The 23,721-nt window shown below is 43.2% G+C and overlaps 1 protein-coding gene across 1 annotated transcript in view; it reads left to right on the forward strand.

The window, feature by feature from the left end:
- SLC2A13 (solute carrier family 2 member 13) overlaps positions 1 to 23,721 on the forward strand; it is a 387,337-nt gene that overhangs the window by 85,608 nt on the left and 278,008 nt on the right. The window contains exon 2 of the mRNA XM_073619685.1: positions 14,625 to 14,784. Within this exon, the coding sequence (XP_073475786.1) occupies positions 14,625 to 14,784 (160 nt within the window). The remainder of the gene's footprint in view (positions 1 to 14,624; positions 14,785 to 23,721) is intronic.

Genomic DNA, 23,721 nt, shown 5'->3' on the forward strand with positions numbered 1-23,721 from the left:
TTTACATATTAACTAAATTACACACTACACTTTTTTTTAAGGTCATTAATCGATTAATCGAAACAATAATCGGCCAACTAATCGATTATGAAAATAATCGTTAATTGCAGCCCTACATTACACACTCTGTTGTATGTTCTATGAACTCTGTACACTGTACATTATATATTGTACTTCTAATCTTGCATGCTCTAAGTGTTCGATGTGTCGAAAGCTATTGTTTGCTAAGTAATGTCTGACTATAATAATGAAGTTTGTACTTTAACCTCTCGCCCCCCCCCCCCCCCCCCCCCCGGGCCTATCAGAGGGTAGTCTTTAACACAGAGTGGCCGCAAATATGCAGCCCCTTATGTAAACCTGTTACTGTACTGAGTGTGTGCACCCTGCGCACACTCGGTACAGTCAGGGGCGTATCTGCCACGAGGCAAACAAGGCATTGGGTGGCATTTTTGGGGGTGGGCAGCGCTGCCCCCAGGTAGAAGGGCAGAGGCAGCTCTTTAACCACTTCCCGTCCTTTCGATGTTTGTACTGGGATAATGCCTGGCATCACCCAGATATCATTTTTAGAGCTGGCGGTCGGCTCTCTTGCAGTAGCAAACAAAGCGGCTTACTAGCTGCTCAATTGCTATTGCAAGCAGCAGGAGGGGACAGCTGCAGCGTCTCCATCAGACCTTATGACCAGAACGGTATACTGCGGCTGGGGTGGGACAAATTTAGATGGGGGTGGGATGGGCGCCTAATTTTTATTCTTGCTTAGGGCTACACAAAACCAAAATACACCACTGGACACTGTAACCAGCGGGTACCAGAAAGCTCTCAATGCATACTTGCCGATTATTTAACTGCTGTGACTGCCAATGACAGCGGTTACATGATCTAATTGCCCACCTCTGCCTCCCGGCATTTAGAACCTCTTAAAGGGCCAGGAGGCAGCGATGGGAAGGAGTTAACACAGGCTCAGAGAAAATGTTTATGTTTTGGCATCTTTGCCCTGGGCACAGCATGACTTTGCCCTGGCACTGAGTACATCTGCACATGGAAAGGGGCACTAGAATAGGTCAAATAACTGTCAGACCTTTCAATTTTAAGAATGTTTTTCATTTCTCTAGTGTGGTCTGTCATGACACTCCCAACTCTCATCACCCACAAAAGCCAGAGTCTTTGGCCTATGATTTCAGACTGTGAAAGGGGTTTCAGTCCTAAGACATGTGAGGTGTGCTGTGGAGTCAAAGGGGACTTCAGCAGCTTGTCTAGAAAGGTCAGGATATTTTGCCTATTTGTAACAAGATAAAAATGATGTAGTAGAAACTAATTGCAGATCAAGGTAATAAACTTAGTCCATTTACCACTTTTGACACTAGTAATTTACTGAAACCTTAACCACAATGATCCATTTAATTTAATTTGGGGTAAGTTGGAAAATAAACTTTTCACTGTGGAATGATTTGTCCATTCTTTTCAGTTTGACATTTCAGCATTCTGTTCAACCTTTTAGAATTCTTAGAGTATAAAGAAGAAAGCAATGAATTTGTCATCTTTATAAACCTAGCTGGTTTCCATTGTTCCAAAATGATTAGCTATAGAAAGTAAGCATACAGTGAAGCCTTCAGCACCGAGGTAAACCCTTTGCTGTCTACACTTGTACTATAAAACAGGTGCATTTGGTAAAGTTATGTTTTAAAAGTATTACTTCAGGTGCATCAACTAGTAACACCATTGCTTCACACACATTTAATGAAATACAGTAAAACCTATTGTATTTTTTTCAGTTTTTTTTGTCTATTGCGCTTCCTCAAAGATACAAAACAGTGTGTAGTTGGGAAAAGAAACCTATATGACATTCTTCTTCTGTGGGCAACAACTAGTAATTATATCCAGCACAAATTTATCTTACAGTGGGCCGTCTCAACAATGAGATTTGATAACTTTAATCGATTTGCTATTGTACAGGAAACAGATTTGTAAAACAGACTCCCAAAGTAATTGACATGCTGTTCAAATTAATTAATAAAAACAATTTGGGAGGACAGCCTGATTTCCTGACCTGATAGGCCTCACCTCAAATTACGGAGCTCTTTTTACAGAATAAAAAAAAAAAAAAAAATAGTAAAAGTGTATGGTACACCACAAGCTCCACATTTTACCTGCATTTTATGAATGTCATTTAAAATGGAGGCTATGGTGTGGAGTAACATCGAGTAACATAGGGATCTACTAAAACTGGAGAGTGCAAAATCTGGTGCAGCTCTGCATAGAACAAATCAGCTTCCAGGTTTTTTGTCAAAGCTTTCGGGGGACCTGAAAAGAAGAGGATTAGAGCTGCTTCGTGCACAAAGCAGGTACAGTGCCTTGCAAAAGTATTCACCCCCTTGGCGTTTTTCATGTTTTGTTGTCTCACAACCTGAAATTAACATGGATTGTTTGAGGATTTGCATCATTTAATTTAGAGAACATGCCCACAACTTTGAAGATTTTTTTTTTTTTTTTTATTGTGAAGCAAACAACAAATAGGACAAAATAACATAAAAAGTCAATGTGCATAACTATTCACCCCCCTAAAGTCAATACTTTGTGGAGCCACTTTTTGTGGCTATCACAGCTCCAAGTCGCCTTGGATAAGTCTCTGAGCTTGCCACATCTTACCACTGGGATTTTTGCCTATTCCTCCTTGCAAAACTGCTCCAGCTCCTTCAGGTTGGAATGTTTGCACTTGTGAACAGCAATCTTTAAGTATGACCACAGATTTTCTATTGGATTTAGGTCTGGGCTTTGACTAGGCCATTCCAACACATTTACATGTTTCCCTTAAACCACTCAAGTGTTGCTTTAGCAGTGTGTTTGGGGTCTGTTCTGCCGGAAGGTGAACCTCCATCCTAGCCTCAAATCACACACAGAGTGGTACAGGTTTTGCTCAAGAATATCCCTGTATTTAGCCCATCCATCTTTCCCTTAACTCTGACCAGTTTCCCAGTTCCGACTGCTAAAAAACATCCCCACAGCATGATGCTGCCACCACCATGTTTCACTGTGGGGATGGTGTTCTTTGGGTGATGTGATGTGTTGAGTTTGTGCCAGACATAGCGTTTTCTTTAATGGCCAAAAAGTTCAATTTTAGTCTCATCAGACCAGAGCACCTTGCTCCATACATTTTGGGAGTCTCCCACATGCCTTTTTGCTAACTCAAAACTTGCCATTTTGTTTTTTGCTGAAAGTAATGGCTTTCTTCTGGCCACTCTGCCATAAAGCCCAAGTCTATGGAGGCTTATTGTCGTCCTATGTACAGATACTCCAGTCTCTGCTGTGGAACTCTGAAGCTCCTCCAGGGTTACATTGGGGCTCTGTGCTGCCTCTCTGATTAATGCTCTCCTTGCCCGGTCTGTGAGTTTTGGTGTGCGGCCGTCTCTTGGCAGGTTTGCTGTTGCGCCATGTTCTTTCAATTTGGTTATGATAGATTTGAAGGTGCTCCTACGGATCTTCAAATATTTGGATATTTTTTTTATAACCTAACCCTAACTTGTATTTCTCAACAACATTGTCCCTTACTTGTTTGGAGAGTTCCTTGGTCTTCATGGCAGTGTTTTGGTTAGTGGTGCCTCTTGCTTAGGTGTTGCAGCCTTTCAAAAAGGTGTGTGTATATGTAATGAAATCATGTGGCACTTAGATTGCACACAGGTGGACATCATTTATTTATGTGACTTCTGAAGGTAATTGGTTGCACCAAAGCTTTTTTTATGGGATTCATAACAAAGGGGGTGAATACATACGCACATGCCAATTATCAGTTTTTTATTTCTGAAAAATTGTTTTATGTATATATTTTTCTAATTGTACTTCACCAACTTAGACTATTGTGTTCTGATCCATCAAATATAATTCAGATTAAAAAAACATTGAACTAAAGGCTGTAATGTAACAAAATGGTTAAAAAGCCAAGGGGGGTGAATACTTTTGCAAGGCACTGTAAATATAACATGTTAGTTATTAAAAACAAAAACTCCCCAAAAACAAAAAAACAAAAACAAAGCTTTAACACCGCTTTAAATTCAAATGCTTATCTCAACATTGGCTGAAAATTTCAACTGAAGGTTTACCAGATAAAATGATGGAGGTGATAGAGATTCGGTAACCGTTTAAATATACACCCATACCCTTTAGAGGTATAGCTATCAAAGCTCTTAAGAAAACCCATGCTGAAATATATAGGCTAACATTGCGCTCCTTTTCGAAAATGCTAATTTTCCTAACTGTCAAGCTGAAAAATTGCTTCATTGTATTGTCACTGACCTAGAACAAGTACAATTAAGTCCATATATATTTGGACACAGGCACAATTGTCATACTTTTGGCTCTGTATGCCACCAGACTAAAATTAAAATGAAACAATCCAAATAAATTTGAAGTGCAGACTTTCAGCTTTAATTCAAGGGGTTGAACATAAATATCAAGTACAAATTTTAGGAACTGTAACCATTTTTATAAACAGACCCCCCCCCCCATTTTCAGGGACTCAAATGTAATTGGACAAATGTGCAGTGTGCGGTTTATTTACTAAGGCTGGAGAGTGCAAAATCAGGCTCACTTCTCTATAGAAACCAACCAGCTTCCAGGTTTTAGCCCTGGTTCACATTGAGCTGTGGGAATGAAGCCGTGCGAGTTCAGCTGAACTCGCACAATTTCACTCCCATATGTCAGTCCCGATTTTCGGCAGCAATTTCACAGACATCTGTGCATGTTTCTGCACAAATGTTAATGGAAATCGCACCCCAAACTCGCAAATACTAGTACAGAAACTACTTTTTTAAATCGGTGCGGCGCTGCAAATGCAGCATCGCACCGATTAGGACGGTGCCATTGCTGCCGATTTGACATGCGATTTGTCATGTCAAATCGCAACAATGTGAACAGGGGCTCATTGCCAAAGCTTAATTAAACAAGCTGAGGTTAGAAGCTACCATGCCCAGCTGCCCCAGATTCTAAGTGCACCAAGTTTAGTAAATCTACCCCTTTGTGCAGGAGCCTGACATTATACCCACAATATGCTGGTCATGGGTGTAGGCTCCTGTCTTTAAAAAAATAAACAAATGCCCTTTTTTACCTGCAAAAATATGTGCATCTATTATTTTTTTAATTAAATAAAAGCGTATCCTTTAAGACTCCTGCTCAGATTTGCAAACTTGAATGGAATGATTCTGAGTAGGAGATTTTGACATTTGGCCCAGCCCTGCAAGCGCTTGCTCCTAATTAATAGCATTTGCAGAAAACTATTTTGTGAAGGAGAAAAACAGCTGCACCCCCTTTGTGTTCTTGACATTGCCTTGATCGTTAGTTAAAAATAAATGTAATGACCTTTGCCAAGTTTTCATTCTACTTTCCTGGGCGCCAGTATATTTTAGAAACTGCCCCTAGGATGGTTCTGTTACAAATAACATTGAATGATGTGTTGGCATCTTTAGTGGTATTGTCTGTCAGTTAGACTTTTTGTCATGTCAATAGCTCTAATACTTGTATTAAAACGGTTTCATAGGTTTTTTTGTATTTTTTTTTTTTAATTGGCGAACGAAGTTTGCATAAGGACATGAACGAAGAAAACCTTAGGCCTACATAGTTTTTTTTTTTTTTCCTGTGCTATTCTGTTTATTTTTGTATTGCCAATTTTGTTAATGTATACTCTTTTTGAGTCCATTTTTTTTTTTTTTTTCATTTTTTTACTCTTATAAACTGAAAAAAAATATTTACAGTGACCTAGCACCAGCCTTTAACAAGGGGAAACCCTGAACAAAATTTTAATGTTATAGGGAACCCCTAAAAGTTTCTGATTTACATTTGAGTGCATGTGTGTGATCGGTGAGTTGTAGATATAATGAATTCAAATAGGAAAATATGCTTTTTTTTTCTTTAGCTGTAAATCTGGACTTTTTTTTTTCTGCACAAATACTAAAATCTAGGTTAAAAAAGATAGGCGCACACGCAGATGCCTTTGGGGTGGAAACCCTATCTTGGAGGAGAAAAATGTCATCCTTTGCTAAAACAATTCACTGACTTCATAGAGAATCAACTCCAAGCCTCAGTGCAGGTACTTGCCAAGGAGAAATAAGGCACTTCTCTTGTCCAGTGCTGCTGATTCAAAATAGGGATGTCAGATGGCAAGCCTGAAGGCCAGTTCACACCACATGCATGCAGTCCAGTGCATTTTTTTCTGCAGGGAAAGAGGAAAATTTTATACTTACCTGACAGTAATTTTCCTTTCCTAATGTAAAGCATGGCAGCAAATACGTATGGGTAGGCTCTGCCTCCTGCCCTATTCCAGGACCGGTTATACTATAAAAGTAAGTCTCCTCCCTGCAGGCCACATTCTCGTAACTTAGTATCACTGCGAAGCCCTTTCGGTAGGGACCTATATGCTGTCATGCTTTGCATCAGGAAAGGAAAATTACCGTCAGGTAAGTATAACATTTTCCTCTTTCCTGACACAGCATGACAGCATGTACTTATGGGATGTACCAACTCACCAGACAACAAGGGTGGGTAATGCTGACGTGTTTAAGTCGAGGATTAGATCTCTCCCCACTAATGATTGAAATATATTGTAGCTAAGGCCACTGGGTCCACTTTAAAATGGGGCCCCCAAGGTGTTGAATGTAGACCAAGTCGTAGTTTACATATTAGTTCTGGAGGGACTCCTTTGGAGTTCCGTCCATGGATGTGCAATCCGTCTGGAAAAGCGGTCTCTGCTCTCAATGGATTTGTCCTAGCCATCTAAGCCCCTTGACTAACTTGATCCGGACTGCTGCGATTGTCTTTTATGGACAGTAATTGTCTTCTGATGCCGTTAGGACTAAAGAGCCTATTGTTTTCTCCTTGAAGAAGGGCCAATTCTGTGTCTCTCTTCAACCTTGAATCTATTTTCAATGCTTGTGGTATTCCAAACACTTTAGTTTGAATATGTAAGAAGGATGATGTTCTAACCCAGATGCAAAGATGCAGACCTCTGTATAGTGCTGAGGAAGAGACTAGAACCACTTTGCCTGATAATTTCAGCAACTAGGTAGTTTATGGCTTGATACTTGGATATCTGAGATCCTTCAAGATCTATTAGCCATACAAAATACTTCTTCAGTGTTACTGGCCATATTGAGGATGTCTTATCCCTCTGAATGGAGAGTGAGACAATATGTCGCACACTATTTGGAAGACCCCAGGGGGAACGAACAACCTGCACAGGTCTTTCGGAATTGGTTTGCCAAGATATGCAACAGTTACTGGTTCCCAGAGAGTGAGGACACGACTGATCCTCAGCTATCCTTTAATGCCGTCTCTAGGCTTACTTGTATAATATTCAATCCTTACAGTATGGAACAGAAGATTCCATCCTTTAAATTCTGTAGGGTTTCCCCTGCTCTAATGTACTTCAAGTTTTGGAGTAGGCGCCCTAACCTCCATAAGATTTCAAACACTAAAACACTAACATTAAATGTGAGACCTCCATGTGAGCCTTCACTTCTTGGTCTCCAGCATTTAGATATAACTTGTCTAACTTTGGAAGACACAGTTGGCCACGCTGTATGAGGTGTTGGATCTCAGAAAGGAGAATAGCAGGTTCTCGGATCTGAGACTGTACCCGCAGATATCATGACTTGCAAGCCACCGGGCAATTAGTGTCCTCAGTACCACTGAACGACTGCGGATCCTGAAGATAAGGATCCTGGAGACTATTAGGTTTGTTCAATATACATATTGCTAATCTGCAGACCCAGCTGGATGTCAGAAGTTTCACTGCTTCCTCCTCTGGGAAGCCACCAAGGTTACTGTCAGATCAATATCTTGATCTCTCTATTTGTTGCCGAACCCTTGAATGGTTTGTTGGTTTGGAGACAATCCCTTGACATCCAGCGGTTTTGTACCTTACGCCGTCTGGCAGGAAGTTCTAGGAACCCGAACCTAAAGGGCCGGCAGACCTGACTGGGAGATACCTCTGACAGAGGTTTACCAGTCTTGCATTCCTTCGACAACGAAGATAGGACTTCCCCATTTTTCTGAGTCTTTGCAGCATAGCTGAGGCTCTATTTGATGTGTTTTCAGAAGGACTTCAGTCTGCGACCACTGCAACTCTGACTTTGGACATCTTGTCTTCAATTTGCATGAATACCCGACAAATAATAGATTGTGATGACTGGTATGCCTAGTAGCTGATAAGCTGAAAGATTAGCTAGCTTGGCTCCCTCCAAAAAGGGACTTGTCTCCTCTGTGGAGTCACTGTTCCTGGTGCAGGAAGCAAATCTTCCCTTGCTACAAAAGCCAGGTAATACTGTTGTCAACCTTCCATTGGGCCCCTCGGACCACATATGTTACTACAGGCTATTTCCTTACCCTTTTGCGACCGTGGGATGCAACCAGTGGGAAAGAGCTATAAATTTGTTAAGGTGAAATACTTATACTGTTGCTCCCTCTGAGGGTAATTCTACTGTATTCTTCAGAGATTCAGAACTCCTTCCAGGCAGGTCATTGCTGTAATGAGACTAGTTGGTCTCTCGATGATGGCTCCTCCCAATTTGATCAGAATCTGAACTTGAACTTTTTTTTCCCCAGGACCTGGAAGACATTGCGCCAGGTTGTTGCCCAAACAAGGCTCACCAGAAGTCTTTGTTCCCGCAAGACGGCCACTACTGGACCTAATATCCTGGGAAATACTCGGAATTTGTGGAAAGGCCACAGTTTGCCAAATGAACTTGTGAACTTGAACGGCCAAGTAAAGGTACTTGCAGAAACATGGGTGTCTTGAAGTGTGTATACAGTACACACACACTTGCTAGGTCTAAAGACCATCTACAATCTTAGCCTAGGTTTCCACTACTGTGACCTAAAAAGTCGTGCGATTTTGATGCAACTTTTATGAGACTTGAAGCAATGCCTGTGTATTCTTGAGGTCCATGGCCCCAAGTCGCATCAAAGTGAGACCAAAGTAGTGCAGGGACTACTTTGAAGTCACTGCGATTAGAAGTCACACCACTATTAACGGTACTCCTTGGAAATAATGGGCAACGATTTGTGGAAGCCAAGCCTTACTGATGGCTGGAGAGATTGATTGCAGTGATGCCATATGCGGTTTTGGATCCTAATCCTTCTGCTTGTTGACCAAGTCCTACTTTTGACTGAACATGCAGTCACAACCCTTGTGCTCTAATGCATCATGGAGGGAATGCAATGAGTTTGAGGAGAGGAATGAAAAATTTCAATGGCTTCCTTAATGCACAGGACCCACGGATCCTAAAGCTCAGATTTTACATAAAATTCTGTCAGCTGACCCTACTGGGCGACTTGGGTTTAGGTAGACAAATAAAGATGATTATTGATTCTTTATTCTCCTCTATAGTCTTCCCAGGTTTAACCTGTCACTCAATATTCGTTACTTTGCCTTTTGGCTATCCTCTGGTTATTGGTGATTAACCCAAGGGATTAACCCCCCTTCTAGATATCACTGGATCTGACTTGAACAGTCAGTCACCACTCTAACTTAAAAGTGGGATGTGATACTTGTGGTATGAGCCATAAGTCATTAACTGACCACAACAGACTACCAGAGAAACCGCATACAGTCTTGTATCCACAGTGGCTGAACTGCATCGCTGGTTACTTCATTTTCACTCTAGGATCTGCCATCATAGAGAGTTTATCACTGACCAGAGCCCTGCTTTCATCTTGTCTGGGGTCCTGACAGTCTGGTTACCGAAGTGAACTCCACCGCAGGTCACAAAACAATACTTGATAGTATTATGAACCTTCGTCATCTCCAGATCCATTCGCTGTCCCAGGGTCTCTGCAAAGGCTATTGCTTTTCTTCTGGCAGAATGGCACCCCTGGCTAATCTGATAAAGCCTGTTTGGCCGGCTGCTTCTGAGGCAGAGGTACCTTTTCAATGACTTAGTTGATTAGCTTAGTACCTGAGCATTATTGCAATAGAGATCCACACAGTCAGTTTAGATTTAAAGTCAGTTTAGAGTTAAAGCATCCACTTTTTGCTTTTGATATGCCAACTTGCCATAGCAATTTCCTAGAAGCAAACAAATGCCGCGTACACACGAGCGGACTTTTCGACCGGACTGGTCTGACGGTCTATCCGACGGACTTTCGGCAGACTGATGGACTTTCCGAACAAACGGACTTGCCTACAAACGGTCACACCAAAGTCCGACGGATTCGTACATAATGACGTACGACCGGACTAAAATAAGGAAATTGATAGCTAGTAGCCAATAGCTGCCCTAGCGTCGGTTTTTGTCCGTTGGACTAGCATACATTCATTTCTAGGCCCGTCGAACGTTTGGGAAAAAAAAGTCAGCTGGAGCCCACACACAATCGAATTATCCAACAGGCTCCGGTCCGATGGACCAAGTCTGCCGTAAAGTCTGCTCGTGTGTATGCGGCATACGGCTGACCCATCTGGCCAGTCTGATAGACTCCCTGGCCAACTGCTTCTGCTGTAGAGGTTGCCTTTAAATAAACACAGCTGTTTGATTTAGGCTTGGCATGGAATCATTAGTGACTGTAGGCCTTTTTAGTCTCTGCCCATTTGCCACTGCCTCTGACCTGCAACTTGGTTTTGCATTTTGGCCGACACACCAGTCCACTATGATTTTTGTAGAGATTTCCTTGGTCTGCCTCTTCTGGCAGTTAAATACATAGTGATTCCTTCAGGGCTAAAGAGGACCTGTCCCTGTTGCAGAAGCAGGCTGACTCTCCTCTTCCTGAGAAGTGGTGTTGGTGTTGAGGGCTGGAGAGATTTACAATCCATTATGCCCATAATGTGTACTGTTTTAGGATATAGAATATACCTACCTGCCCTCACCCTAATGAACATTGCTGGTCTCTAGTAAGGCTGATTGCTACTGGTCCACAGATGAGCTGAAAGACTGGAGCCATGCCTTGGGAGTATTTGTTTAAAAGTCCATCAGTAGTAACCACTACAAACAGCAAACCACATATCCCTCTGTGTTGTACCAGGAATAACAGGAGCAATTACACGTTGCTAACAGGTAAGGACTAAGGAAATGTAACTAAGCAGATCCTGATTTTCATTTCAGCATCAAGGTCAGCATGTAAATGCATAGAGATAAACACATATCAGTCATAGTACTGTCGAGTCAATGTAATCACAGGCAACAGCGCAGGTTAATAGTCATCAGACAATTAGCACTAGCAGGTTAAACTTACCTTAGACACATGTACCGCAAAAAAAGGTCCATACCACAACCAAGCATTAATAAACAGTAAGCCCAGCCTGCAGGGCCAGGCCCTGCGTTGATAGGAAAGGCTCAGCACCACCTGAAATCAGCCTAAGCATAAGTAATACTGCAGACACAACCTGTGAAGCATTAGTAAACAGAATGGCACTATGGAAAGCCAGTAAGATTCACATATGTGATATACACGTTCAGTGATGCAAGCTAACAGCATACTTGCAGACAATAAGTCAAGCCTGTAGGACCAGGCCTTGCTGAGTTAATAGGAAGGCTTCAGCCTAGCACAGCACACCTGCTATCAGCATTAGCAGTATTGCAGACACAAACCACAACCTGTGAGGCAATAGTAAACCGACTAAAACTATGGACAGGACAGAAAATTGCATGTGTGACATATGCTTGCAGCAGTAAGTGAATACTATAGATTTGTGCACCATGTGGTGCCTTACCACCTGCATGCTTCATGGTCCAACCGGAAGTCCAATGAGTGTGCATCCATTGAGTCATGATGAAGGAGCAATCTCTAGAGACCAGATACCATCGCCCCCCTTATCCTGGATCTTGAGGGGGGGAGGTCTCCCCCATATAGGCATTCATGTCTGCCCGTACCGGGAGCTTCGTCACAGGAGAGGCTTGAACCTGGGCGGCTTGGCCAGATGAATCCGGCAAGGTGAGGGAAAAGAAAAATCCTACTTTCAGCAGTAGCATAACCGGCTGTAGCAGTGAGGAAAAAAAATGTGGCCTGCAGGGAGTAGACTTACTTTTATAGTATAACTGGTCCTGGAATAGGGCAGGGGGCGGAGCCTACCCATACGTATATGCCGTCATGCTGTGTCAGAAAAGTAGGTTATATGGTTTCCAATGGTATAGTTCACACCAGTGTGGTCATTTGCAGGGCGTTTCAGTTCCATAAAAAAAAAAGAACATGCTACATTTTTCCTGCACTGGACTGTACTGGAATGCAGTAAAACGAATCTGGAGTGCATTTTTTTGTAGTGTGAACCAGCCCTGACCCGCTTGAAATGGGGTTGTGTGGGGGGTGGGGAGGGTTTACACTAGGAGTGGGGATTTGGAGGGGAGGATTAAGGCTATGAGGGCGTATTTGGGGGAGAGGATTTGTGCTAGGAGTGGAGATTTGTGGGAGAGGATTTGTGCTAGGAGGGGGGGATTTGTGGGAGAGGATTTGTGCTAGGAGGGGGGAGTTTGGAGGAGAGGATTTGTACTAGGAGGGGGATTTGGGGGAGAGGATCTGTACTAGGAGGGGGGATTTGGGGTGAGAATTTGTACTAGGATGGGGGATAATTTATGCTGGGTGTGGGATTTGTAAGGGAAGAGGATGTGTTCTAGGAGGGGGTATTTGGGGAAGAGGATTCGAGGAGAGGATTTATGCTGGGGGGGGGGGGGGATTTGTAAGGGAAGAGGATATGAGGGGTGATTTGTGTGGAATTGGAGGGGGGGGGGTTGTTGCTGGAAGGCAGGATTGAAGGGCAAAGATATGTGCTGGAAGGGGGATTTGGGACTGTGAGGATGGGGAATGTTTGCATTTTTGTTTGGGAAGAATTTTAACTTGCAGAAGGAGTGCTGTTTTTTTTTTTTTTTTTGTTTTTTTTTTTAGAATTCTCTACCTATAAACTCCTGAGATGTAAATCAGGCCCTGCCCATCAGCATTCATTTATTTTATGCTTGTGTCTATAATTCATTCTGCTTAATAAAGTAATGAGTATTGCTGCCAGAATGGGAGAACAAACCCCTGGCATCTCTTTAGATGAGCATTTTTCTTCCTGCTGGTCCTGGGTGTGTAGATTTTAACAGTGCTGATCAGTTGCTAGATCACTAGTCCAGAAGAAGGCCTGGCAGATTGTAATCAAGCAACTGATGGGTAGAATACATAGCTAAAGTCTACACTATCCAGTGGCCAGCTGATTTATTGGAACAATTACATCTGAAGGGTGCCTGGAGATGTGTTCTTTCACTGTGGCTCAGACAGAACAGCAGTATAGTGATTGGGGACACTGAAAGGAACCATGGGAGATACAGTTTTGCAACCAACAGAAAGCTGATTTATCAACGTCCCCTGCTGGCTGTTATGAAGAGCCAGACTACAGCAACAGGAACTACAGGGTTGGACTGAGGATATGCAGACATTTTCAAACTGCGAAAAAATATTTCAACAATATTATTACAGCCTTTTGAATCTGTGATTAATACGATTTATTACTACTTAATGTGATTTATGAGGATTTAGTACTTCTTTAAATGGTTCTGTAAGGAACAGTCAGAGAATAATCTTTAGGAATATGCCAGGTGGCTACAAGGAGTGTAAAGAGCGTGTTACAAGAAATGTATGGGGCATGTGACAGGGTACCCAAACTTTTGTTTAAAATTGTAATGGGCAGTACATTTTACAACTGTTGCTGCAAAGGTTGGTAAAGCATAGGAAACGCAATATATTTTGTAGTACATGTGGCATTATTTCTCACTGTATACAGTTTTCATTAGCAACTCGTTTTTGTGAACCTGTAGCAAAGTTTTTTTTTATCTGTTGCAAACTTCTTGCTAGTAACAGCACCTTGTGTTGCAAGATAATGATGCTAAGCCACTGCCTCGCAATTTGAACAGGCTGACAACACTGCTACTAAGTGCACCTGAATGGAAGGAGCACTTTTGACAGACTGACAGTACATCTGCTAATGTGAGGTAGTGGCTTAGTGTTATCAGCCTACACAGGAAGTGCTGTTACTGACAGGATCTCCAGGTACATCACCTTGTAGCAGATTTACAAAAATGATTTACTTAAGAAAACCATATACAATGAGGCACAATGCCAAACATACTAAAAACACATTTTGGGTTTACATACACCTCAAGTTCACTTAGGTCCCATACACACTATTAGATTTTCTGCAGATTTTTGTCTTAAGATTTACCAAAACCACATAATATGAGGTCAAACCTAAGCTCCCCCCAGCCACCCCAGATACTTACCTGAGCTTTATCTTGATCCAGAAGTGCTGTTCGCTATCACCTCACAGGGACTTGGTGAGAGCAGTGGGAGCCATTGCCTTCTGCTGTCAATCAAATCCTGTGAGGAGTGCGCTGGGGATGGGGCACTTGGTGTGTTAATAGATGCACACAGCCCAGCTCAGGATCGAGCCTGCACATCTTCCCCATAGCAAGCACTTGGAGGAGTGGACAGTGCCGTTGGAGGATCCCGGAAGAATAGGTTCAGGACCATTGTGTGCAATGCCATTGCAAAGAGCAGGTAAGTATAACACGTTTATTATTTTCATAAACATTTTTTACTTTAGAAACACTTTAAGACTATACTTCAGTTGAGTTGAACCTTGCTTCTTATTTTAACATATTTGCCTTTTCCTTTTGTTCAAGGTATTGCATCTATGACTGTCCCGGTGTATATAGCAGAAGCCGCTCCCTCACACTTGAGAGGAAGACTAGTAACAATTAACACACTCTTCATTACGGGTGGACAGTTCTTTGCAGCAGTTGTGGATGGCGCTTTTAGCTACCTTCCAAGAGATGGATGGAGGTTCGTAATGAATTTCTCAAAAGGTTAATAATTCTCTCTAATATTTAAGGAGAACTAAGTTTTTATGTACAGTAAGGCTCGGTTCACACTAGGGGCGGCACGACTTGCAGGTCGCCTCACCGAGGCGACCTGCACACGACTGCCACAGCGACTTGCAAAACAACTTCTGTATAGAAGTCTATGCAAGTCTCCCCAAGTCGCCCCCAAAGTAGTACAGGAACCTTTTTCTAAGTCGGAGCGACTTGCGTCGCTCCTATTAGAACGGTTCCATTGTACAGAACGGGAGGCGACTTGTCAGGCGACCTAGTCGCCTGACAAGTCGCCCCCATGTGAACTGGCACTAACTGTGATAACTCTGATATTTGTATTGTATGTATTTTCTTTCTAGAGGGAGTTGTTTAACCACTTAGAGTGGAAGATTTGACTGCTTAATGACTAGGCCATATTTTGCGATACAGTCGTGCGACGCTGTATCCCACAAACAGAGCTTTCTTTTGGTGGTATTTGATCACCTCTGCTGTTTTTATTTTTCGCGCTATAAACAAAAAAAGAGCGACAATATTGAAAAAAAAATATATATTTTTTACTTTTTGCTATAATATCCCCAAAAATGTTTTTAAAAAAAAATTTCTTCCTCAGTTTAGGCCAATATATATTCTTCTACATATTTTTGGTAAAAAAAAAACCTCAATAAGCGTATATTAATTGGTTTGCGCAAAAGTTATAGTGTCTACAAACTATGGGAAAGATTTATGGCATTTTTATTATTATTATTAATTTTTTTTACTAATAATGGGAGTGATCTGCGATTTTTAGTGGTACTGCAACATTGCGGCAGACAGATCGACACTTTTGACACATTTTTGGGACCATTGACATTTATACAGCGATTAATGCTGTAAAAATGCACTGATTACTGTGTAAATGTCACTGGCAGGGAAGGGGTTAACACTAGGGGGCAATCAAGGGGTTAAATGTGTGTTCTAACTGTGAGGGGACTGACTGGAGGAGGAGACATAATGAAGAAAAGTAATCTGGACAACCGTACTCCAATAAAAGCCTTTATTGCAGCAGGGTAAGATACCTGACGCGTTTCACAACATCATCGTTGCTTAATCATAGCTAAATGACCACATATTGTTTAGCAAATATATACTGGATTGAAATGCATCACATTATGCATTTATTGATCTTTAATTGCAAACACGTGGCTAAAAGAAACATACAAAGCCCCTGAAAAACACGGAGGTGGACCACAAAAACGAGGTGATCGGCAGATTACCTCAAAGTGAACAATAAAATAAGAACATCACCATGTGTAATCCAGGGGTAGCGCATGAAACAGTAACAATAAAACATCTGAATGCATTTGTGAATAAAACTGTGTATATGTGGTTGCAAAGCAACCTTTAATAATGAAACTGTGTAAATATAAATGTCTAAAACATATACCAAGACATGTAAAAACATACCATGTTTGTATGTGGTAATGTCTACTACTTAGTAGGAACAAACGCTACGTCTCTTCTCTCCTGACCGAACAGGGATTTGTGTGTTTACAAATCCCTGTTCCTGCTCTTGTGCACGCGATCACGTATGGCCGGTGGCGATCGTGCCCGCCGGCCATGCGCATCGGGTTCCCCGCGTGCCTGCTATCGCCCTTAAAGGCACAGACCTACCCATACGGCAATTCGCGGGACCGAACCACTTTGCTGCTGTATATCGGCCTGAGCCGGTCGGCAAGTGGTTAAAGATTTTTAATGTGACCTTGTGAAATTGGCTTTTCTTATTAGGCCTCATGCCCACGGGCGTTTTTACAGCCGCTTTTAGGAGCGTTTTTTACAGCTTAAAAATGCCTCTCTATGTTAGTCTATAGCCTCATGCTCACAGATGTTTTTACGATGGCATAAGCGTTTTTAAGCTCCAAAAAAAAAAAACCCCAAGACCAGCGAGTTCTGAGGCTCCAGCACTAGAGCTGTAAAAACGCCAGACGCCGGTAAAGGCTGTTAAACGTGGTTTAACGCTGTATATGTTTCTCTGCACCAAAAGTCGGATCATGATGATCCAACTTGCGGTGCGACTTGTGTGCTGAGGATCTTGAAGACCCCCTCCAAAATGAGAATAAATTGGCGTGGCCCCCCCCCCCCTGGACGATACCAGACCCTTCGGTCTGGTAAGGATTTTAAAGGGAACCCCCACACCAAAAAAAAAATAGCGTGGGGTCCCCCCCAAAATTCATAAAAGACCCTTATCCGAGCATGCAGCCCGGCTGGTCAGAAAAGGGGGGGCCACAGGCCACATGCCTTCAACATGGGGGGGTGGGTGCTTTGGGGCAGGGGGGCCCTGCGCCCCCCCAAAGCACCTTGTCCCCTTGTTGATGAGGACAGGGGCCTCTTCCCAATAACCCTGACCGTTGGTTGTCGGGGTCTGCGGGCAGGGGCTTATCGGAATCTGGATCCCGGCCGCCCACCCTATGTAAATGAGTATGGGGTACATTGTACCCCTACCCATTCACCTAAAACAAAAAGTGTCAAAAATAAACACAATACACAGGTTTTTAAAATATTTTATGAAGGCAGCTCCGGCATCTCTTCCAATTTCTTCTTCCCTCTCCGTTTCTTCTCCCTCTTCTGACGACGTCTTCTTCCTCTCCTTTGGTTCTTCTCCTCTCTGCGCTGTCTTCTCGCTCTTTTGCCGTGTCTTCTCCCTCTGTTCTTCTTCCGCTGTTGACTTGATGCGATCTCGCGGTGTAATGCTGGGTCCGCCGTGTGCAGTGACTTATTTTGGGGCGGGGCCACACGCTGACGTCATCCGGAGGCCCACCCCTTTTGACGTCAGCGTGTGGCCTGCCTCATGCCAATATAAGTCATTGCAAACGGCGGACCCAGCATTACACCAGGAGATCACGTTGAGTCAACATCAGAAGGACAGAGGGAGAAGACCCGGCAACAAACCTGTGTACTGTGTTTCTTTATTTTTTACACTTTTTGTTTTAGATTAATGGGTAGGCCATACTCATTCACATAGTGGGGCCGGGATCTGGGGGCTTGTTAAAGGGGGCTTCCAGATTCCGATAAACCCCCCCCGCAGACCCGGACAACCAATGGCCAGGGTTGTTGGGAAGAGGCCCTTGTCCTCACCCACCCCTCATGTTGCTTGTTATGGTTCAGGAGAAGGGGGGTGCTTGCTCGTCACCCCCCTTTTTTCATGACCTGCCGGGCTGCGTGCTCCTCACGCCATTTTTTTTCCATTTTGGTGGAGGTTACCCTTCAAGATCCTCAGCACACAAGTCGCACCGCAAGTCGATCCTCATGATCCGACTTCTGGTGCGACTTCTATTCAAATCAATGGGCTCCCATAAGGAACCATTGATTTTGAATAGAGGCAGAGAAAAGCATCTGAAAGCTAACGTGGCTGAACTCGCATTGACGCCAATACAAAGCGCAGATAAAATAGCGTTTTAAATGCTGCTTTTTTCCTGGCATCGGTACTAGCTTTGCAGCTCGTTTTTATAATGGCCGTGGGCATGAGGCCTTATGCCACATACACACGAGCAAACTTTCCAGTGGACTAGGTCCGATGGTCTTTCCGACGGACTTTCGGCAGAGTTCCGACGGACTTTCCGAACCAACGGACTTGGCCACACACAATCGGAAGTCCGTTCAAAAGTCTGGTCGGTTTGAACGTGATGACGTAAACGGGACTAAAAAAGGAAGTTCAATAGCCAGTAGCCAATAGCTTCCCTTGCGTCGTATTTGGTCCATCGGACTAGCACACAGACGAACGGTTTTCCCTATTTTTGGTCCTTCGAACAGATTTGAAACATGTTCTATTTCTAGGTCCGTCTGAGTTTTATCCCGAAAAGCTATCGGACTAGCCCACACACGATCGGATTGTCCGCTGGACTAATCCCATCGGACCTAGTCCGCCAGAAAGTCCGCTCGTGTGTACGCGGCATTAGGCTTTCCATGCATACTTGGACAGCAAGTGCCAGGGTCAGAATTTTCTTTTTTCTGTCTTTTTGTGAAATGCCAATATGATCTTTTAACATGGTCATATAAAAAAAAAAGTATTTACATTGTATTTCAAACCCAACAAACAATTTGTTTTTACAATAACTGAACAAAGGTTATCTTGAACATAAGTAGATCAGCCCACCATTAATGTATCTCAGACTTTGAAAGTGGATGGAGAAATACTATTAATATACTAAAGTGACTTATGTCACACAAAATTGAACACCGACTTCTGGTGTGACTTCATCAGAATTTATTAAAATTGAGATGACTATGCCCTAGGTTTTTAAGGCTTTTATGTTTCCTACGTAGAAAGGCACCGTTTCCCTTCCAATCAGGGTCTTCCACATCATGGAACTGATGTGAGTTGGCCCACAATAACTACCTGGACTTTTAATCAAAATAATAAGCAGTCCGACTTTGTTCCTTGTTGCCTTATGTGTACCAATTCTGCTGTGTATGATATATTAGCAAATTACCGTTCCTGCTATATTTTGTATTTCTTTTATATCTTGAAAAGAAAAACTTAATAAAAACAATTGAAGCAGAAAATTGAGACGATTAATGTTAAATAGTCTCTTAGGTCAAATACCTGTCAACCAACAAATCCCAGATTTGCCAGGTTTTTTGTTTGGTATGTCATGGACATTGTTTCACACTGGGGCGGTTTTCAGGCGCTATTGCGCTAAAAATAGCGCCTGCAAACTGACCCGAAACAGCCGCTGCTGTGTCTCCAGTGTGAAAGCCCAAGGGCTTTCACACTGGAGCGGTGCGCTAGCAGGACGGGAAAAAAAGTCCTGCTAGCAGCATCTTCGGAGCGGTGAAGGAGCGGTGTGTATACCGCTCCTCCACCGCTCCTGCCCATTGAAATCAATGGGGCAGCGCGGCTATACCGCTGGCAAAGCGCCTCTGCGCTTTGTGGCTTTTAACCCTTTCTCAGCCTACTAAAACGACGGTAAAGTGCCGCTAATAATAGCAGCGTTTTACCGCCGACGCACCTCCCGCCCCAGTGTTAAAGGGCCATTGTTGGCATGGCTAAGTTGGCTAATTCTTCTTGTTTCTGCAGTAGTCTATTTGCCAATGTCGTTTATTAGGCATGGTGCTTTCTCTGACATTCCCTTTTAAGCATAAAGGTTGATTGACTGTTGAATGGAGTTAAGTGAAAGTCACACTCTAGAATTGTATGTACTTTTGTGGACAATTGATTTTAGCATTTTACATGACAATGCGAAGAAAGATATCATGTGATGTGTAACTGGAGTTTTAGTACAAATGGGTTCCAGAAATAGTTACTGGCTGTTGCCAGTTTTATTTATACCTCTTGTTCTTTTTTGCTCATAAGTCATCTGTACAAAGAGAACATTTCTGTAAGATGGCAGCTTAACTAAACGGGTGAAGAATGAACACTGTCACTAATGCATATAATATATATAAATACATTTGTGAAAAAGTCTTAGGCACTCTTGAAATCATAAATAGATTTGTCTGAGGTTTATTGTAGTGGGTGTACGGGTGTAGCTTCTTCATCAAGTTGTTTAATTCACGCAATCAGTGGCCAAGGTGGAATTTATGCAGGCCACCCATTTTCTACATTAGCAATGCCAAGAGATTATCAGTAGCTAATTGGGGGCTTATTCATGTATGTGTATATGTAATGTTTATACGTCCTTTCTGGCTGATTTGCAGATATCTGCCTATATTGTAATATTTATATGAGACGTTTTACCTTAAAACTGGTGAGAAAGAGGTCACATGACCACCCATGTTTCATTTCATTCTGCTGTGCCCTGGCTGACAGGTTAAGTCAGGTGGTGCCAGCGGATACCTGCAGTAACGCCTACTACAACATTTTGCAAACATCATGCCTGTCTAAAGGCCTGTATGCACGATCTGACTTTTTGACAACAAACATGCAATTTAGCTGTTTAGGGGCAACATCTGACCATGTGTAAGCTCCATTGGACAAACTTTTTTGGTTTTCATCTGACTTTTGTTGGCTGTATGAACGGACAAACTTTCCGGCAACAAAAGTTCGATGGCGCAAAGTCCGATCATGTGTACACAAAGCCATTGGACTTTTGTACAAACTACAGTACCTGCCCGTGAGAATGTTTCCAGAGCGATCCCATCGTGCTGGTTCTCGGCGACAGGGTACTGTTCATCTCTCACTGACTGCAATAGGAAAAACACAATTTCTTATTGCTGCGAGCGTGAGAGGGAATTCCCCTCTGGGAGCATACCAGGCCCTTAGGTCTGGTATAGATTTTAAAGGGAACCCCCTATGCCAAAAAAACGGTGTGGGGGTCCCCCCAAAAACCGCTATCTTCTGCTCTTTTGCCGCTCTTTTGCTAGCGGTGGCCCGGTCTTCTCCGTCATCTTGTTACCTCTTCTCTTCTTCTGATGTTGACACAATGCTCTCTCCTGCTGTAATGATGTGTGCGAGGTGCGCTGCGACTTATATAGGCATGGGGCGTGGTCACCGGGTGATGTCACCCGGTGATCCCGCCCCCTTATGACGTCACAGTCCTGGGGCATGATGGGACTGTGACGTCATAAGGTGGCGGGGTCACCGGGTGACATGACCCGGTGACCACGCCCCATGCCTATATAAGTCGCGGTGCACCTTGCACACATCATTACAGCGGGAGAGAGCGTCGTGTCAACATCGGAAGAAGAGAAGAGGGAACAGGACGACGGAGAAGACCATGCCACCGCTAGCAAAAGAGCGGCAAAAGAACAGAAGATATCGGTGGAGAGCAGCAGAAGAACCAGACACCGGGAGAAGAGGCCGGAGAGCGGGAGAAGACTCCCGGAGCTGCCTAATAAATTACTTTAAGAACCTGTCTAGTGTGTTTTTTTTTATTGACACTTTTTCCCCCAGGTGAAAGGGTAGGGGTATGATGTACCCCATACTCATTCACATAATGTGGGGGGCCGGGATCTGAGGGCCCCCTTATTAAAGGGGGCTACGGATTCCGATAAGCCCTCCGCCCGCCGACCCCGACAACCAACGGCCAGGGTTGTCGGGAAGAGGCCCTTGTCCTCATCAACATGGGGACAAGGTGCTTTGGGGTGGGGGCTCGCAGGGCGCCCCCCTGCCCCAAAGCGGCCACCCCCCATGTTGAGGGCATGCGGCCTGGTACGGTTCAGGAGGGGGGGCGCTCGCTCGTCCCCACCCCCTTTCCTGATTGGCCGGGCTGTGTGCTCGGATAAGGGTCTGGTATGGATTTTGGGGGGACCACCACGCCGCTTTTTCGGCGTAGGGGGTTCCCTTTAAAATCCATACCAGACCTAAGGGCCTGGTATGCTCCTGGAGGGGGACCCATGCCGGTTTTTTATTTAAAATTTGGCGTGGAGTTCCCCCTTATGATTCATACCAAACACTTGTCGGTAATGCTTGTCGCTCATCGCGAAAGGAAAAGACACATTTTTCCTTTCACGATGAGCTTGGCGCTGGCTCCTGCGACTGGGCTCGCAGGTGTGAAATCTCGCCGATACAGAAGTTGACCAAAGGGTGGCAGTAAAGAGCTGAAAAACCACGTGATTTGGTGAAAGTTGGATGAAAAAGTCCTGCCGTGTGTATGCTTAATTAGTTTAAGGCGAACGCCCTTTGTACAAAAATCCAAGGAAAAGTTTGTACAGAGTCCTATCGTGTGTATGGGCCTTTAGGCTGGGTTCACATCTCTCTGCTTCCGCTGTCATGCATTTTTCCTTGTATTTTGCTTCTTCTTTAATGCATTTTTCATGCGCTTTTACATGTGTTTTCATGTGCTTCTGTAGACTTCAAGGGGTCAGAAAAACCCAGGTAAATGCATATAATAATGGACATGCCTTTTTTTTTTTTGAATGCGGCACACAGGTGTGAACAGTCTCATTGGAATCAATGTATTTTTATGACACATGCACCTAAGCTGATCTATACATTTTTGCCTAAATGTCAACTGTACAAGATCATAGATAATATGCTGTGTTGCATGGTTTTGTAGTCTAAATCACACAGCATGAGACAGTAGTCGGAACAACACTTCCATTGTGCTTAAGCATAAATGGATAATACAGCGCGCATTATTACCTAGTAGATTAAGGAATACAGCAAACCATTTTGTATTCGCTGAGAATACTGCATTCACACACACAGAGCAACACAACAACTTGAGCTGTCAGCTACTGAGGAATTCCTGAGTTTGTCAATTCTGTGTGCACAGGGACAAGTTGGAAGGGGGCTCTCTGCAGATAAACCGTTCACCTCCAGATAGCAGTATGCTATTACATATGCTTGCACTCCAGATCACACTGCACAGACACTATTCCGAGCAACATATAAACTTCTGCGGAGGAATTCCTCAGTCCCAGGATTTGGTGTGCACAAAGAAGGGCATTCTCAGCAGCCAACTTTTTTTATGGGTTAAAGATGGGGAGGGGGTTTTATTTGGAATGAGGCTGGCCATACATTATACAATTTTCTTACAATTTTCTGTACAATTTTCTTAGCTTAACCTTCAACTATGTAGTGCAAGGGCCTGCCTAATTGGAAACCATTGAAAATGTTGTTTAGTTTTGACCTCATATTTTATGGTTTTTAGTAAATCTAAAGGAAAATTGTACAAGAATGTTGAACATGTATGGCCAGCCTTGTTTTTTTAAAAAAAAGTTTAATAACGTTAAATAAACATTTTCTTTTATTTGCAGTATAGTTTTGTAGTGAAAGTAAGGCTAGCAATACATGTTCAATTCTCTTGTACAAATTTCCTTTTAGATTTACCAAAAACCATATAATATGAGGTCAAAAATTACCAACACTTTCAATTGTATTCAATTAGGCAGGCCCTTGCACTACATAGTTGAAGGTAAATCTAAAGACAAATTGTACAAAAATTGTATAATGTAAGGCCAGCGTAAGTGGTCTGAAAAAATCCCTTTA

The sequence above is a fragment of the Aquarana catesbeiana genome, linkage group LG03 (assembly GCF_042186555.1).
Source record: "Aquarana catesbeiana isolate 2022-GZ linkage group LG03, ASM4218655v1, whole genome shotgun sequence".
Classification (NCBI taxonomy): Eukaryota; Metazoa; Chordata; class Amphibia; order Anura; family Ranidae; genus Aquarana; species Aquarana catesbeiana.